At 38.9% G+C, this 17,555-nt stretch overlaps 1 protein-coding gene across 2 annotated transcripts in view; it reads left to right on the forward strand.

Annotated features, from left to right (window-relative positions):
- The window catches only part of LOC100893661 (GRB2-associated-binding protein 1), a 39,605-nt gene extending 22,267 nt beyond the window's left edge, over positions 1–17,338 (forward strand). The window contains exons 3-7 of one of the 2 annotated variants that reach the window (XM_011670968.2): positions 2,216–3,676; positions 6,031–6,276; positions 7,183–7,303; positions 13,924–14,095; positions 16,327–17,338. In XM_011670968.2, coding sequence (XP_011669270.1) covers positions 2,216–3,676; positions 6,031–6,276; positions 7,183–7,303; positions 13,924–14,095; positions 16,327–16,611 — 2,285 coding nt within the window. In that variant the 3' untranslated portion in view covers positions 16,612–17,338. The remainder of the gene's footprint in view (positions 1–2,215; positions 3,677–6,030; positions 6,277–7,182; positions 7,304–13,923; positions 14,096–16,326) is intronic. The other variant, XM_003729009.3, reaches the window with a different exon arrangement.
- Positions 17,339–17,555: the final 217 nt, after the last annotated feature.

The following is a 17,555-nucleotide window of genomic DNA, read 5'->3' on the forward strand; positions in this document are numbered from 1 at the left end:
AAAAAAAATAGAACTTTTTAGACCCCCAAAATGCAGGTTCATGAAATACGACAGAAGTTTTCTTCTATTGTCATCAGAGTGGGTTTTGTACATGGACATGTTAATGGATCTCAGAGAAAATTGCCCAAATTGCCTGAAGTATGTCATGTCAAGTTGAGAAATATTCCCTCTCCATATTTGTTTTTATTGGTTATCTTGATGTTCCAATCACTGTGGAGCAATTGGGGGAGGGTGGAAGGGGGCATGTAACCCCCATTGTATTTATTCTAATCGGAAACAACCGCAAATTCAGAATAAACAGAGATTTATCATGCAACCCTCTTTCAATGTACACAATACATCAACTGTGATTTTTTTTTAAGGTGACCTCTAAGCCAAAGGTCACTGATAAAAGGCACCAAAATATTTGAATTAGAATCCCTACCTTGAACTTTATTAGCTCCAATCAGCAACACTTGTCAGAACAAACGTAAACAATAACAATCACTGTTTGTCAAACTTTAGTGTTTTGACTGCCTTGGCAATGGCTTATTATTATCCCCTCACGTCGGAGGGGATATAGAAACACTGCCGTCCTTCCTTTCGTCCGTCGTCCGTCCGTCCGTAACAAATTTGGTTTCCGATCGATAACTTCAGTAACGTTTGACCGATTTTAATGAAATTTGATATGAAGGTACATGATATCAAAATACAGGCTAAGTTCGATTTTGGAGTACGTAGGTCAAAGGTCAAAGGTCATAGCTCATTAAATATGCGAATCTGGTTTCCATTCGATTACTTGAGTAATGTATGACAAATTTTAATGAAATTTGATATGATGGTACATGGTATCAAAACACAGCCAAGTTCAATTTCCGAGTATGTTAGTCAAAGGTCATAGCTCATTAAATATGCGAATCTGGTGGCCGATCCATAACTTTAGTATTGTTTGACGGATTTTAATGAAATTTGATATGAAGATACATGGTATCAAAATACATGTACACATATACATGTGGTTAACTTCCTTGCCTAGTAATATAATAGTATAGTCCAATAAAGGTAACATGTTCTGACGTATAGGTCATTTGTACCCTGCGAGGGGATGCTACGCTTTGCATTGACTTGTTAGAAATAGAAGTAGTAGTATTGGTATTCATTCTACATAGCGACCCAATTAAGGGCTGAATTACAGTTCATTGAGTTTACAGGGTAAGAAAAACAAAACCCAAACTGTCTTACAAATCTATAAATACATGTTCATAGTCATGTAATACAAATTTAGAACGATGCCACAGTTTTTTGTTGAAAAACTTCCACATTTATAACGAGGATCCAAAGAATTTGTATGCATGGGTATAGTTATTTTTCTTCAGTGTATTGTTCTGTAATGTAACAAGTTTCAAGTTTATTTATTTCACTTTATCAAAGATAAAATATTTGAACATGATGAACAATGGTAATCATTATAACTAAACATACAATATAGAAAACATAATGCACATGATAAAAGTTATAACAGAGAATACAATCATATAAATCAATCAATAAAGTGGGGGATCTACTAAAAAGCAAAGCTTGTATTATTTAGGTCCCGGTTCATACATGTAGGTTTACTTCCTTCTGATCAAAGTCAACAGAGGTGACGATGAACATAATATGTACATGTTGTCATAGTACCATTGCAGATTAGAAGGAAGTCTTTGTACCCGAAGAGGAAGTTTAACCAACATGAAAACTTCTTATCAGAGCTGCCGGTTATAAAAACATGCCGACAATCTTTTCTATATTTTTTAGTAAGCTCTAAAGAATATACAAAGTCCACTCGCTGTTCTTGCTTCTCTTACATTGTAGTTGACTAGTACACAAGTATTATCTTTATTGTGCACTGATTTCCTCTTACGTCAATGGTTCTATGACTTGATTGCAATAAATAGAAATCATACAAGTCAGCCAGAATTTGATTAGAAATCAGTGAATCTATGGAAGAGAAGTTTCAAATGAGTAAAATATCCCAATTAAGTTGAAGGAAAAGAACATACAATACTTTTAAAGGTGGACAAGGCAAGAAAAAGATTATAAAATCAATGAAATTCCAAGTTATAAATGTTTTACATGTGCCTCGGGGAAGTCTTTGTTTCTTATTTCATAGACACAGTATTCTTTTCCTATTATAGCTATGCATAGAGTAGATTATTGTAAGCTGATTCTTTTCTCTCTGTTGTTTCTTTGACAGTATCGACCGTCTCGGACCAAACAGATGGCCCAGGCTCTCCTGCAAGATTTGCAGAGACACCCCTCAATGCGGGATTCCCTCCTACAACTACCACTACCACACAGCCTCCTCTTACCAATGGCAATGAATCCTACATTGATATGGCTGAGTGTGAGACAGGGCCATCAAGCAATGGTCTGCCACCCAAGCTGAATGCGAAGACAACACTTTCGCAGCATGCGCTGCAAGCCGGACAACCAAAGAGTTCCGATACAATGAGCAGCTCCTCCAGCAGTGCCCCTAGTGACTCGGCACCTTCCCCACCAGACTCCAGACCAACGTCGCAGATTGATGGAGGAATCATGGTGGATATCTATGATTTTCCTCCGGTAAGGATAACAGAGGATGCTCCTCCTATACCTGTGCGACCTTCAGGAACAACTGAAGAGTCTGTTTACAAGGTAGTGCCAGCGAGCAAGGATCCGACAAGCTTTAAGTTTGATAGGCAGATATCGTCAGCATCCAGCAACAGGGGCTCGTTTTCAAATTCTGATGAGCTGGTAACGGGGCAGACTTACGACACAGTCCCAAGTTTTAACGATAGGAGATCGAGTGGTTTTGAGTCGGTGGAGGGTAATGTTCCCCAATCAAATTACGAAGTCCCTCCACCAAGACCGCCTCCACCTGTCACGGAAGACATCTATCAGGTACCCCCTTCCAGATTAAGTTTGGAAGCTGAAACAGACACTTTGTATGATATTCCACCTACGTCACCGCAGATCGATAGCACGTATGATCTCTTACCTAGTCCCATGCAGAAGACACCTATGCAGAAAATCCCCTCACATCTCAAAAATACGGAACAGATCAGTAAATCAACCGACAACTTGGCTAAGTCATTTGAGGAGATCTCTCAACAGAATGCCAATCAGTCGTTTACAAACGGTGATCTGGAACATTCGACGTATGATCCTGTCCCTGCAATGGATCTGAATGCTTCCATCGGATCAAACTCTTCCTTCGGTAGTGTCTTCAAGGATTTGGGTCCTTCCTCCACGGCCATGGAGGCCCCACCCCGCCCAGCAAAGCCACTGACTATGTGCCCCTCCACGCCCCCGTCGAGCGTTGATGAAACTTACGTTGCGCCCATGCCACCCAACCATCGCTTCTCACCCAACGAAATGAGACGGAGACTGACAAGCATCGAGACAAAGAATCCCCCAAGCATGGCCAACCACCAGCATATGTGGATGGACCAGGTGATACAGCCTCCCGTCAAGTATGTGAACACCAAGCGAGCTGGTACAGCCAATGCCTTGGCTAGACCGAACTCTTCTTTCAATCCCAAAGGCTATATTCCCATGAGGTCGAATACCGTGTCCGCTGGCTCCAGAGCAACCTTTCCAGCCATGGGTTTCCAGAATGGTCAGTCTGGAACCATGAACGGTCAGCCTCCACCAGGGAGTTATATGGCCATGCAAGGTAAAGTAGACACCTCGTCCAATAGTTCTGATTTTGGAAGGATAACATTTTTGTTTTCAGACTTAAAGAATTTTAGTATTTCAGAGTTGTTCAGGATATCAATTGTAGGAGTAATCATGAGATAATGAATTGTTTTCCTTGACATACATTGTCTCACGACGTCTTGTAACAAAATTGATCTCATACTGTATAGTACTATCATGTACTTGCCTTTTGTCATCAGTTTGAATTTTAACGTATTAGATAACGTTTTAGATAAAAAATTTCGGCTTAGATAAAATACTTTCGTCAACTTTGGTATACAGTTCAAGATTTTGGCTAAGTATTTTACCCTAGATTTAAGACAGCTCCCTAGCAGACTCATGCCAATTATTTTGGAGGCCTTGATAGGCAGGCATGTGGGTTTCAAAGGCAGTCATCGTAAGCCCAGCACAATTTAACACGCATTTAATGAGAAATGTTAATGCATTATTTTGAATTGACAATGTGTTGTCACAATGGTGATCAGAAAGTACTTCACCTGAATATAGTTGACTTACTAAAAAGTAAAATGCTCTGATGTGATCTGCATATGACCCTGATATTATCTTGATTTTAATTACAGCAGAAAAATGGGTGAACGAAAATTAGTGATAGTGGAGCAATATCTGATTAAAAACTAGGAAAGTTATGAGTTTTTTCAGTTGTCGTTAGTGAAACACGAATTGGCAAAACTGTGACGTATCTTGTGAGCTCCTCTCTAATTTGCTCTCTACAGAAAATTTCATAAACTTTTATTTTTCTTAGCTACATGTATTGATGACTAAATAGACTTGTATTGATGACTAAATAGACTTGTTTCATACAGGGGTTGTATAAAAACACATTTTGTTAATTATATTTAGGGTGAATGTATGATTGTAAAGTTTCTTAAACCAACTTTATATCAGGGTGAACTTCCCCCTCAAAACATACTACTTGGCCAAGGAAAATGCTAAGTAAAATACTGACTTAGTTTAACCACATACTGAACTGAATTAAATATCTGTCATTATTTTTCAATTTGTTGGTCAACCACTTGTGCAGGATGAGAAAAACCACCAATTTCTTAATAGATTCCTTTCACTTTCAATATTAAAGGGAAATCCAACCTTGGCAAAAGCAATCTACTCATAGCATGTTTTACATTGGTTACTATAATTCTACGTACTGTACTCGCTTGAGTCGTCTGTATGTTCGTGCTTCAACTGTGAGCAAAGATTTGTTGTTGATTAACATCATCTACTGCTCAAGGATCATAAGTGCCATGTTCTTGTCTTGATTACTGGCATAACATAACGTATGAAGCACTGTAATATGAAACTGAACTGTATACATACACACATGAATATCCAATTAACATAAATGATCTTTCATAATGAGCATATATTTATTATAGCTCAGTACAGGAACCACTCAGTTTGACTACGCAATGAAAATATGATAGTCATAATCTAATACACATTGCTACTTGTAGCTGCCATCAATGGATGGATGGAGATTAAAGTACCCATAAATGCTTAGTAATAGACCTTGACATTCACTTTCAATATTAAATCCATTCCAATGCCTAATTGTCCTTCATGTATAAACTGTCTTAAAGAAATTGTTATGGTACCAGAAATTTCAGCAAAAGAACCCCCCTCCCCCCCCAAAAAAAAAATATTTAAAAACAAATAATAATAATTGAAAATTCAAGTTTGATCAATCATATCTCTCTTGTCATGGGATAACTATTGCTTTGTTTAATATCAATAGAAAGTATGATTATTCCCCTCTAAAATGATACCATATTTGTTATGATGTTGCAGCCATAGAGTGAGCACTACATCATGTAACATCAGAATAAGGGGCAGGGTCAACATTGAAAAAGTTGCAAAATGCACTGGTAAGCACTGTTATTATTATGCAGTGCACTACACAGCAGCCCTACACTCTTCAAAGCAAGAAGAATGCACGGTTGAAAACTTTCCACCTTTGACCTCGCCCCTTATTTTGATGTAATGCACATTCCATGACTGAAAAAATCATAACAGACAGGGTATCATTTTAAAGAAGAATAAACAACTTTTCTATTGATACTAAACATAGGAGATACAGTCAAACCTGTCTATAGTGACTGCCCAAGGGAAACACAAAAAGTGGTCTTTGTAGACAGGTTCCTTTAGTACATGTTTCAATGAGAAACCATTTTCAGGGTAAACAAAAAATGTGGTCTTTGTAGAAAGGTGGTCACTAAAGCAGGTTTGACTGTATAATCAATTGAACTTGAGGTTCCTGGCTTTTTTGAGGGGTTTAGCTGTATCATTCATGGATCTCCTTTTGAAATCTTTTAGGAAGTAGTGAAACTCCTAAGGGTGGACTAGGGGCCCCCATCACAGAGGAGAGCTACATGCACATGCAGAGCCAGAACGAGGGAAGCCCCGAGATGTACACCCTGATGAATTCCTCGGCTCCGGTGGTACCCCGCAGGCCACCGCGCCAGAGCACCAGCTCCATGATCAGCATCTCGTCCACGGCCAGCGGAGATAGTATTCCGCCCCCTATTGACAGGAGGAATAAGCCCAGGAGTACAGACTCAAGTATGTATACGGTACCTTCCTTTCCCTGTGGTATCCTATTATTTTAATACAATCTAGAGCTCGATGTATTTGATGTCGAAAGGTAACATCCCATAATGGGTCAAGCTCGCTATCCGTATTAAAGGAGAGCTATTCATAAGGACCATTATTCATAAGGACCGCTATCCATAAAGCATGACAAAATGAATAGCGGCCCTTATAAATAGCAAGCAGACCCCACCATAACTGCATCAATGACCGCTTACAAATTTACATGTAGGTTAAAATTCTCCTTTACTTCTTTTTTAAAGAACTTCGTCATTTGACGGGTGTATTAATTCAAATTTACTGTGAATCCATTTTCAACTTGTTGGATGGGAGCATATTGATTTGTCAAGTTTTGAGCTATTGCACATCTCAAAATATGGAATCCTTGAGACATGCTATTGCCCATAGGCATGACATTAATCCACATTTGCCACTCTCAACCCTGGTGTAGTATAGAGATTGCATATGGTAGGATTAATCTGGAAATATATTGTACACTTCATATAATTTTAGAGCCGGAGCAAGAACTCCAGGGTAGCAGTTTTCCAAACTCTTTGGAATTGCATCAGGATGTAATAATGATAATATATCTTGTTTACCCAGGGTAGCCTCATCAGTATACATACTGTTCTCCCTGAGGGCCCTGCAATCATATCTTTACTCGGCTTTAGCCGAGCTACCGTGAAAAGGTGCTCAAGCATTCAAGGAATTTCTTCCTACCCTACCGGGTACCCATTTACCTCACCTAGGTGGAGTATGGCAAATGTAGATTAATGTCTTGACAAGGGACATTATATGCATATCATAGATAAATGCGCTGTAGACAAGAGAGTATAAATCATCATTATTATTTATGTATGTTTGTCTGTTTGTTTTTAGCTATTTTAAACCCAGAGACGCTAGGTATGGAAGGATCGTTCTATGCTACGGGTCCTGAGCTTCCACAAGACTTCCCGGTCCAGAACCTACGTACAAAGAGCTTCAGCAAGAGACCATCAAGGTATTTAAATTCTGTCAAGAAATCATGGCCGATAAGACATCAACAGTGATGACGATGATGAGAAACTATGTGCATCTAACTTTTAAAATAGTGATTTTCTCTTAGTGTTTATCCTTCTCCAACCTGTAGATTATGTGAGTGATCACGAATTTGCATTTGTGAACATGTTCACATGACTAGTGAGAAGAAAAACGAGGAAATATTCACTATTTTGAAAGCAAAATGGACTTTTAAAAACAGGTCTCCAAGAATAGATACTGTAGTTGTTTAATGAAATCTATTGACTGCTGTAAAAGGCATAGCTGGTTCTATAGGCTCAAGGGGACGTTACATCCTGTCATGACCCGAGGCACACAGATGACTTGATTTATTCAACATACTAAAGAGAGGTATATAATATTTTCTATAGGACAATGAACTGTGGCATGAAATTTCACTTGGTGTAAAAGTATGTTATGAAAAAAGGTGAATTTCTGGCCATCTTTCTATTGCCAGCAAAAGGCATGTTCAAAGCAGATGCCCAAACTATATTGTTTTCCCACATGAGAAGATTGGTGTAGGGGATGAGAGAAATCAAATCAGGGACAGTTAATCAGGGCCTGGTTTACAAACCGAAATAACTCGGGCCTAATGTTCATATATTTAAGAAAGGAGGGAATTCACAGTCCATGCGTTACATCAAGAGTATAGGGGTCCACTCGCTATCTTTGACCTTTGACCTATTCACAGTCCACTGTGCAGACTTCTCTACCAACAAGTCACCACGTCTCTTCAAAGCCCCACTGCACTACTTATAGCTACTTGCGCCCTCTATATAGCCAACAATGCCTAAGTGGTACCTGGTGATCCCCCATAGTCCCCTTTTTCTTATGTTAATTTAGAGCTGAGTTGATGAGATAGCCACCTGTCAGTGACCACGCTGGGTGGTCTAATCCCTCCTGGCCACACAAGTGCAGACAGGCTTTAATACAAGTATAGGTGACATAGTCATGAGCCGGCATCGAATCAAATAAGGCAGTTGTGTCATGCTTCACCTGTGCGGATTGAACTACGTAATCACAGCGCAAAATATTTCAGTACAAGTTCCATTCAATATATGCAAGGAATGGATTTGATCATCCATGAGAAATAATGCCTAAAAAGTCAATAGAAAACTGGATTAATTCATTCTTAGCGGTACATGTGTACCTAATAATGCTTTCAATTGTATTGATATTTGGCACTACTCTCTATGCAGATCTCTGACACAGATCTTTTACTCCTCTCAAATGTAAACAGAGTCATTTTGTTTAGTTTGTTGTGAGGTCAAAGGTCATTAACATTGAAACCTGATTAAGCTTCAACAATGCATTGTACAATATAACTGGTACAAGCCGGTCTTTGTCGGCCTTTGTCAGGGACTTGTGGCACTTCTTGTTTGCCTGTGCTCCTCTTGTAATACTCTTTTCACACTGGTTTTGCTTAAAGGGATCCGGTAACTTTGTCTCAGATTCTGAAACAAAATTCTGGATTTAGCTCATGATGCAATGATAATGATAAACCTTTAGGTCAGTCAGGAGCCCCATGACTTTTACAAGCCGATCGCCTGTCTGATTATCAAGATATTTATGATTGGAATTACAAATTTTGAAAACCGTTCGCCTGACGGTTTTCATAACACTACAGTCTATTGGGGAAAACGAGTATGGTAAAACCGGTCACTCAAAGATTTTTTACTTTTTTGAGGCACTTCTTGATCATTTTGAAGCGCAATTTTTTTAGGGCTTCAATATTACACCATATCACAGACACTGATAACACTTAGGGCCGTGTATCTCAGATTTAACATTGTTAAACAATCCCTTTAACCCCGTACTTTGCTTAGCCCTTTCTATCCTTAACCCCGGACTAACTGTTTTGGCTTTTCACACACACTGTTTGTAGTCCTGTACTAGCGCCTATTCCGGAATAAGAAAATTCACGCTGTTCTCACTGCAATTCGTTAGCCCCGGACTAGCTCTATATCGTGAATATTCATTAGGGCATTTTCTGCAGCTGCGTACTTGCTCGCACTAGCAGGGGGACTTCATATGAGCTTTCGCACCGATAGTGCTTTACGGAAAATGCATATTCATGAATACGTCGTCTTTGATTAGACAGTAGGCTCCTTACTTCGCATCTGGTCAGCTGCGATACGCTCCATTGCGTAGTACCGGACTATTTTTCGTTTCTGTTCTCATTCATTTGCTTGGCACCGCAATTGCGGAGTTAACACCACAATTGCGAGGTTAGCCCTGCTATTTTGCAGGGCCAGCTTCCCCTGTACTATAGGTGGGGCTAGCCCTCTTTGCTAAATACGAGTCTGAACAGAAAGTGGAATAGGCTTAACCCCGGACTATAGGTGGGGCTAAGACCCCCCTTAACCCACCTATAGTACGGGGTTAAGCAAAAATTTGCCAGTGCGAAAACGGTATTAATGTTCTTAATTGGATCAAATGATATGAACCACTTCTCTGAATGATGTGTTATGTTTTGTCTGTTAATTTGTCCTCTCTGGTTTTTGTTTTGTCTGTTAGTTTATGTTTGATTATATCTTGCTTTGCTTTCTAATGCTTGTGCATGTGTGGTACCATTATCAATTTGAAGCGTTTAGGAACAGTTTTTATCCGGCAAGTTTGTGAATTTTCAGGACTTTCCTGGTGTAGGAAATTTGCCAACCCAACTCTCTGTACGTGTGCAGGATATAAATCTAACTTATTCTTTCATGCTGGACTTGCTGGTGCTTAGAAACAAAGAAGTGAAAGTTATAATTTTCAAAGATTAATATAGGAAGTGTTTGTGTATAAAAAATGATCAGAGATTCTAAAGCTTTTAACATACAGAGAAAAGTTTCAGTTTCCATTTTGAAGGATTCAGGAAATTAGATCCACTTCTGTTCAGTTGTTGTTTCATACTGTGTAAGCTGTCTAAATTAGCTGTGATGTTAGAATACCATATAAACTTCCTCTAATTCTGTGTGTAAATAAGCCTGACTCTGTATTATATATGCCAGGTATAATTCCTCCTTCTTTCTCTCTCTAAATTTATGTTTTTCCTCTCTCCGAGTTTTTCTCTGTATTCAGAGATGCCAGTCTTCAGACTTTTGCCTGATTTCAGGTCCTGACAACTTCCCATTTCAGGCTTTTTCAGGCTTTATACTGTACAGCACATATGGGGCTTTAACATGTTCTGGTTTCTTTTCACTCAGAGGCCCAGTGAGTAAAACTGACTGGCATCCCTGTGTATTGTATCACCATATATCTTTAACTCTTTCCTTATCTTCCTCTCTTCCTTATTATGTATGACTGTCTTTCCATCTATCAGTCTCTCTCTGTTTGCCTATGTCTGTCTCTCTCTGTCTGTGTCTCTCTCTCTGTCTCTCTCTCGCTGTCTGTCTGTCTCTCTCTCTGTCTGTCTTTCTCTCTCTGTCTCTGTCTCTGCCTATGTGTCTGCCTATAGATCTGTCTGCCTATCTCCTCTCTTTCTCTCTTGCAATCCCTCCTCTCTCTCTCTCTCTCTCTCTCTGTATCATTTTGATACATACAGTAATTAGTAACTCTGATCTTACCCCCCCCCCTCTCTTTCTCTTTCTCCCTCTCTCCCTCTCTTTCTCTCTCTTCCTTCCTCCTATGCTCTACCCCTCTATCTTTGTGACATAGTCTGCCACTCTCTTTCCTTCTCCATGCATATTTCTCTCTTTATTTACACACATATCAAAGTACAACACCCCTTAAAGCCACAACAATGGCCTAGAAGTGGGTATTTGGCTAAACAGTACATTCTGCGATGTTTGAATTGTAAGGTTAAATGCTATCGGGTCATGATATAGCTAACCCTTTCAAAGTCCATCATTTGGAAATATGATGATAGGACACTTTTCTTGACAGCTTAAAATCGTATATGGTTTTTTCAGAGCCAGAATGGCATTAACTCAGCAGACCATGTTTTTCATAGCTTCAATATTTGATGTAACTTTTAGTGTCTGTTCATTGGCAGGTCAACATGAAAAAAAACAAGAGATGATAGTTTAAGGAATTAAGGATATCACTGAAATGACCTTTCAATATACTGAGCTCTGTGATAAAGAAACATGATATGAAAATGATTTTGAGATGTAGAGCAGAGGTAACTTCCTCATGAAGGAATATGTTCTCATGAAATTGGCCATTATGGTAAGGTATTATTATTATTTTTTAAGGGGGGGGGGGGATATCATTCAGAAAATACAAAAATAGCTATGTAATGTAAAGCCGGCACCAGATGGATATACTTTGATTTTCAGATGTATTTTACCCGACTGCTAAAATGTGCTTGTACTTTAGATGAGCACCCAAGGGGACCTACAGCTTTGAGTCCTATCTTAGGGACTTAGATTTACAAAAGGGCATTAACTTAGTCTGAAACTGGTATATCGCAGTCACAAGACCACTGATGTGACACTGAGACATCACTCCTTTTCAGTAATATATATATAGCCTTCGATGATCCTGCGCAACTGTTCATTAGGGATGCCAGTCATGAGGCAATATGTAGATTTCAGGTCGTGTTACTTTGCTGTTTTATGTTATCTAATGCCTTTCAGGCTTCAGATTACATATACATGTAGAGCTTTAATAAATTATCTGTTCCTTTTTGGGCTAATTCAAGTGATTAAACCAACCATTATCTTCTAATCCCTGCAAAGAAACCGATTTGAGATAGTTGTGACATGGTAAAGTTTGCACTAGTTATACAATCACGTATTTACTGCTGTCCAAGCAAGCAGTAGGGTTTTCCCCCGCAGCCACAGTACTGCGACAAGAAAAACATTACGAATTTCAAAGAGGAAGCAGCATGAAGAAAAACAAACTATTCACCCAGGGAAATTCATATAAGCTTATAAATATTTATTGATGCATTTCCTCTTTCTTTTAAATTGTATTTGAAGTTTTTTCATTTATTGTCATTCTGCAGCTAGTCAGACAGTCTAGGAATTGTTTTTCTCTATCCATGCTTCAGATGTTTTTTTAAAAATATTTATTGATAAGGGTTATTTAGGTTACCTGTGTGAAGAGATATGAGACAGTTTGCCATTGTACATGTATACCTGGATTTCATACTCTAGTGACTTTGACACAAAGCAAGCATATTTACTCTAATTAGGCCTGTTTCCATCAGACTGAAGTTGCAAAATAACCCGCTATTTTCAGACTCGGGATATTTTCCCAAAGCTCGAAATTGCGTCTTCACCAGACCGATACGCTCATCACAAACTAGCGAAATTAGCCCGCTATTTCCCAAATAGCTGGATATTTTGGAAACAAGACCAAGATTTCTCGACCAAATATCCTGCTAATTGCAACTTCGGGCTGATGAAAACGCAAATTAGTTGGCTAATTTGAGATCGAGATAGTTAAAATAGCAGGCTATTTGGCAAACTCGGTCTGATGATGACAGGCCTATTGTAAAGGGTTTACCCCAAATTGGAAATAGTATTTACTTAAATAGATCAGGGGACGTGTGTCAACACCTTTGTTTGTGACACCTGAAAGAGACAAATCCCACCTAATGTTTATTGTGATGCCCACCTCATCTTTGAGCCAGTCTTATGACATGATACAGGGGCTGTGAAATACTATTTTGCTGCATTGACAAATCTTGATATTCATTCATAATCATAGTCAATTAGTCATACATGCACCTTGCTGAGTTTATTACCAGCAAATGAATAATAATAATAAGGTGAATTTTTAACATGCCTAGTACTATGTTTCTAGGTGGCATGGTGCTGTTTTCCTAGCAGCCATTATTTAAACTTAAGCATAGTACTTCATTACTTCAGTACATCAATACTGATGAAAAACAAAGGAATCCTATTAAAATGATTGTGAGAAAGCACTACTCCTTTAATGCTAAAGTGATAATGTAAACACTCCAATAACAGAGAGCTTGTATTGGGTTATACTCATTTCATAAGAGCATACATGTTCTTATCTTGTTGCGACAGTTTCAAAGATGCATGTTTGGCACTTCTATAATTTAACCTCAAAATAGAAGTGTAGAAGTGTCATTTGGCAAAAAATTAATCTGCGTGCCACTCTCCACCCAAGTGTTAAATGGGTACCGGTAGGAAGAAATTCCTTGAATGGTGTGATCACCCAAAATGGTAGCCTAGCAGAGCCTGGCTAATATTGGAGCCCCCTGAGTACCCCTCGTGGTGGATATGCATGCTATAAAAATATTCAATATTATTATTATTACATAAAAAGATTTCTTTATGAGACAAAATGTCATTACTTCGCTTTCTGTGTACACATCAATATTTTTTTTCATATAGCATTGTATTAATCTTTGTATTACATGGCAATGGAACAAAATAAACATATTATATCATGTTTTGTGTGGTTTTAACTGAACTGAACTTAATTGACATAATGTTTTTAGAGTACCGGAAGACAATGAAACGATTCCCCTTTTTTCCCCATCCATTGCATTATATCAAGACGAGGGTGTTGTTACATGTACATGACAATCTTGAATCTATGAAAGTAAAGTAGATTTGTTTTGAGTAAAGCGCCTATAAAGCGGTGAATTTCATTCTCTTCTTGTCTCCTCATGTCCAGACACAGTCACAGAGAGCCTGCCGGTTTCCAGGGCACCCCGCCCCGCCCGCACAGAAGCGTGCATTCTTCGAGCAGCTCTCACCCGGACCACGATTCCTACTCCATCCCTCCGTCGATGGAGGAACCGTACGTCTTCCCCGACCCGGCTCCTAACACCAAACCTAGAATAGAGGTGAGTATGGGACGATGACAGTGATGACGGTGATGATGATGATGATGACGAAGTAGAAGACCATGACAATGACAGTGACGTTGACTATAGTGATGACAATGACACTGACTCCATTCTTCCGTCGATGGACGAATCCTACGTCTTCTAAGACTCATCTCCTCACACCAAACCCAGAATAGAGGTGAGTATGGGATGATGAGGGTGAGGATGTTGATGAGGGTGATGACAAGGATGCAGATGAAGAGGAAGACGGTAACGATGATGATGATGATGGAGACGATGACAATGTGACAATGGCAATGATGATGACAATAACAACGTCAGTGACAACGACACGGACAAGGGCAGTGACAATGACGACATTGGGAATGATGAGAAACAGGACAATAACAATGACACTGATGATTGACAATGATGATGATGATGATGATGATGATGATGATGATGATGATGATGATGATGATGATGATGATGATGTTGATGATGATGATGATGATGATGATGATGATGATGATGATGATGATGATGATGATGATGATGATGATGATGATGATGATGTTGATGATGATGATGATGATGATGATGATGATGATAGCAACTTGGAAGATGATGTCGATAATGACAGTGACAGGGACAATAATGAAAACAAAGAGGAAGACACCCTTGATGACAAGGACAATGACAGTGACTGTTATGACGATAACAATGATGATGATGACACTTTGACAATGCCAACGATGGTGATAATAGTAACAATTGTATCAGTGACAACTGCAATACCAGTGATAATGACAACATTGGTTCATCTTCATGTTTTTTTTCCACATTCCATTAAAGGGTAACACCAGAAAAGCATAAACTGACATAGTGGTGACAATAATAAAAACAACTATGACAATGAAAGTAACATCTGCATTCTTAAACAGGGTATTGGAAAATGAAATAGTATTAATAATCATATTTTGTAGAGACTGAATTGTTCAGCTAGAAAAACTTGATTCTAAGAAGTGAAGAAAAAAGTGTGCTGCAATGTGATAATTTCCCATTTGCAAAATTGTTCTGATGTTAAAGTACACTTATTGTTGTCACAGCAAAAATTAGTATAATTTTTACAATTTGGCAACACCTTTTAACAAAGCACTCAATGCAGTGAGACGTATAGCACCACTAAACTAAACAAATCACTTTTTTTATTTACTTTTATAACTGGTATCAGGAAATGTTTTATTGTTTTTGTATACATGTATATGTAGAGATACAAGCCTGTTAATGAAACCTGGAATGGTTTTAGATTTTTTTTTTAGACCATTTTTTTTATGTAGACTAGTTCTTAGTCTTAATTTGCTTTGCTGCTGTAAATTTACATCACAAGAATTTTAAGTTTATTTTAAATTAATTTTGAATTTTATTTTATAGAAATGAAATATGCATGAAATATGTTACCATTCTTCCCTTTTTGTACATTTCCTAACCTTGCACTTTCCATTTCATCTTTGTTTTCTTTATTTTCTCTTTTGTTTTTGTTTGCGTTGTACCACTGCAAGATTCACTGCTACCACCACCCCCCACACCCCACCATTTTGTAGATTGATCAATATGTCCCTTTCCGATTTATTTGTTTTCACGCCCCTCCCCCCTCCTTTTTTTCAGATAAAGGTTTTATACACTGAATCAAAGAAACACAATCCAGTAGACTGCTTATGAGTTGCATAAAGAATATAGTCCCCCTTCCAGAAATTGATAATCGGAAATGTCCAGAATCAACATGTACGATTATTTAAGGTAGAAATCACAAAAAAATCTATAAAAGCACACTTAAACTTCTAGCCCACACTCACACTTTATTATTTGATTTGATTTTACTTTAAATGTCCCCCCCCCCCCTAAAAGAAGGGAAAAAATAGAAGAAGAAGATCACCATCACATTAGATCAGAATTTGCATGACACATTTTATCAAAGTATGCTTGCGTATCAGATTAAAGCACTGCAAAATATGACATTGAATTGTCTTCATATAACCAGAAGGGTGTGAACCCTGTACCTTTAATACATCACCCTTCTGGCTCTCAACGATTCGACGAGTATTAAAAGTAACAGTGATTCTCATCTTGCAATGGTACAATCAAACTGACAAAGTGTTCATCTCATCTCTCTCTCTCTCTTCTTTCTTCCTCATCCCCCCTAAATATAACAACTTAATCGCCGCCTTGGCCACAATATGACAAACCAGTCTCATCAATTTCAGACCCGTCATGGCAGCATCGACTCCACCATCCACGCTCACGCCTCGCCTACCCTCCCACCACGGAGCCACACGGTGGAGTACCTGGAGCTGGATCACGACAGCGACAGCCCCGCGACCTTGCCACGCCCACCTAAGCCGACCTCGCCAAAAGATCAGGTGGAGTATATCCATCTCGATATGGAGAAGACAAAGGCGCTCAAGGATTTGTCGCAGAATAGGGAGGAGAGCTACAGGCCGAAGAACAATGATGGTGGTACCCTCAAGAAATGAGATGGTCCCCTTTTCCCCCTCTTTAGCATTTTTGATGAACAGTGAGCTAGACGGGCAGAACTATATGCCTCGGAGAGAACCTAAGGTCCCTCAGAGAGGGCCTAAAGCCGTTGATCCTCTGGTTGCTTACTAACAACCATTTATGCTTTCTTAGCAGTCAGGTAAAATAACCACCACCACCACTTATATCATCAGACCATCCATAGTGTGAGACGTTATTCTGATTGATGAATGGTGAATGTTCGACCATGCATAGTTTGGATACTTTTGGTTCGAACAATGCTCACCTTTGTTGACGGATAGAGTGAACAAAAAGGATCAGTTCAAACTGTGTGGACCTTTGTGGAAAGCTGTTCCACACTCTTCAAATGATATGCATAAATCACTTGAGGAGATATGTTTGTGTAACTCACCACTGTGAGACGTATTTCGTTTTTTAATACAGGAGCACTTTTATAACTTTTTCTCATCGAAGTAACAAAGAAACAATTAAGTAATCGTCATGCAACATACGCATATATGCTGTATACATTGTTTATTTCAACTCTTTCAGATCATGAGTCCATTTGCATGCTGTCATTGAGGAAAGATGGGATCTTGAGGCATTTTGCAGATTTTTGCTCAAATTTGTGTTTTGGTTGTGTGGTGTATTTATTCAATTGGCTTGCAGTTGTCTTTGCATTTTGTGACAAAATCATGCAGTCGTGAAGTAAAGATGCAGTTTAAAAAAAAAAAAGTTCTGTTCCTGTGCAGTGGAGTCTCTACACGCTCCTAAGTACTCCTGTAATTGATCACCCCTGTATCGGCTCGGGAGCATTGGCCAGCACACAGTGCATCTCAAGGGATGATCCTACCACGTACCCACACCTGGGTCGAGAAGGCCGAAAGAAGATGAAATACCACAATGATATTACACGGGATTGATTAATGACGGATGTCATGAG

The sequence above is a fragment of the Strongylocentrotus purpuratus genome, unplaced genomic scaffold, assembly GCF_000002235.5.
Source record: "Strongylocentrotus purpuratus isolate Spur 01 unplaced genomic scaffold, Spur_5.0 spur5_scaffold_11, whole genome shotgun sequence".
NCBI lineage: Eukaryota > Metazoa > Echinodermata > Echinoidea > Camarodonta > Strongylocentrotidae > Strongylocentrotus > Strongylocentrotus purpuratus.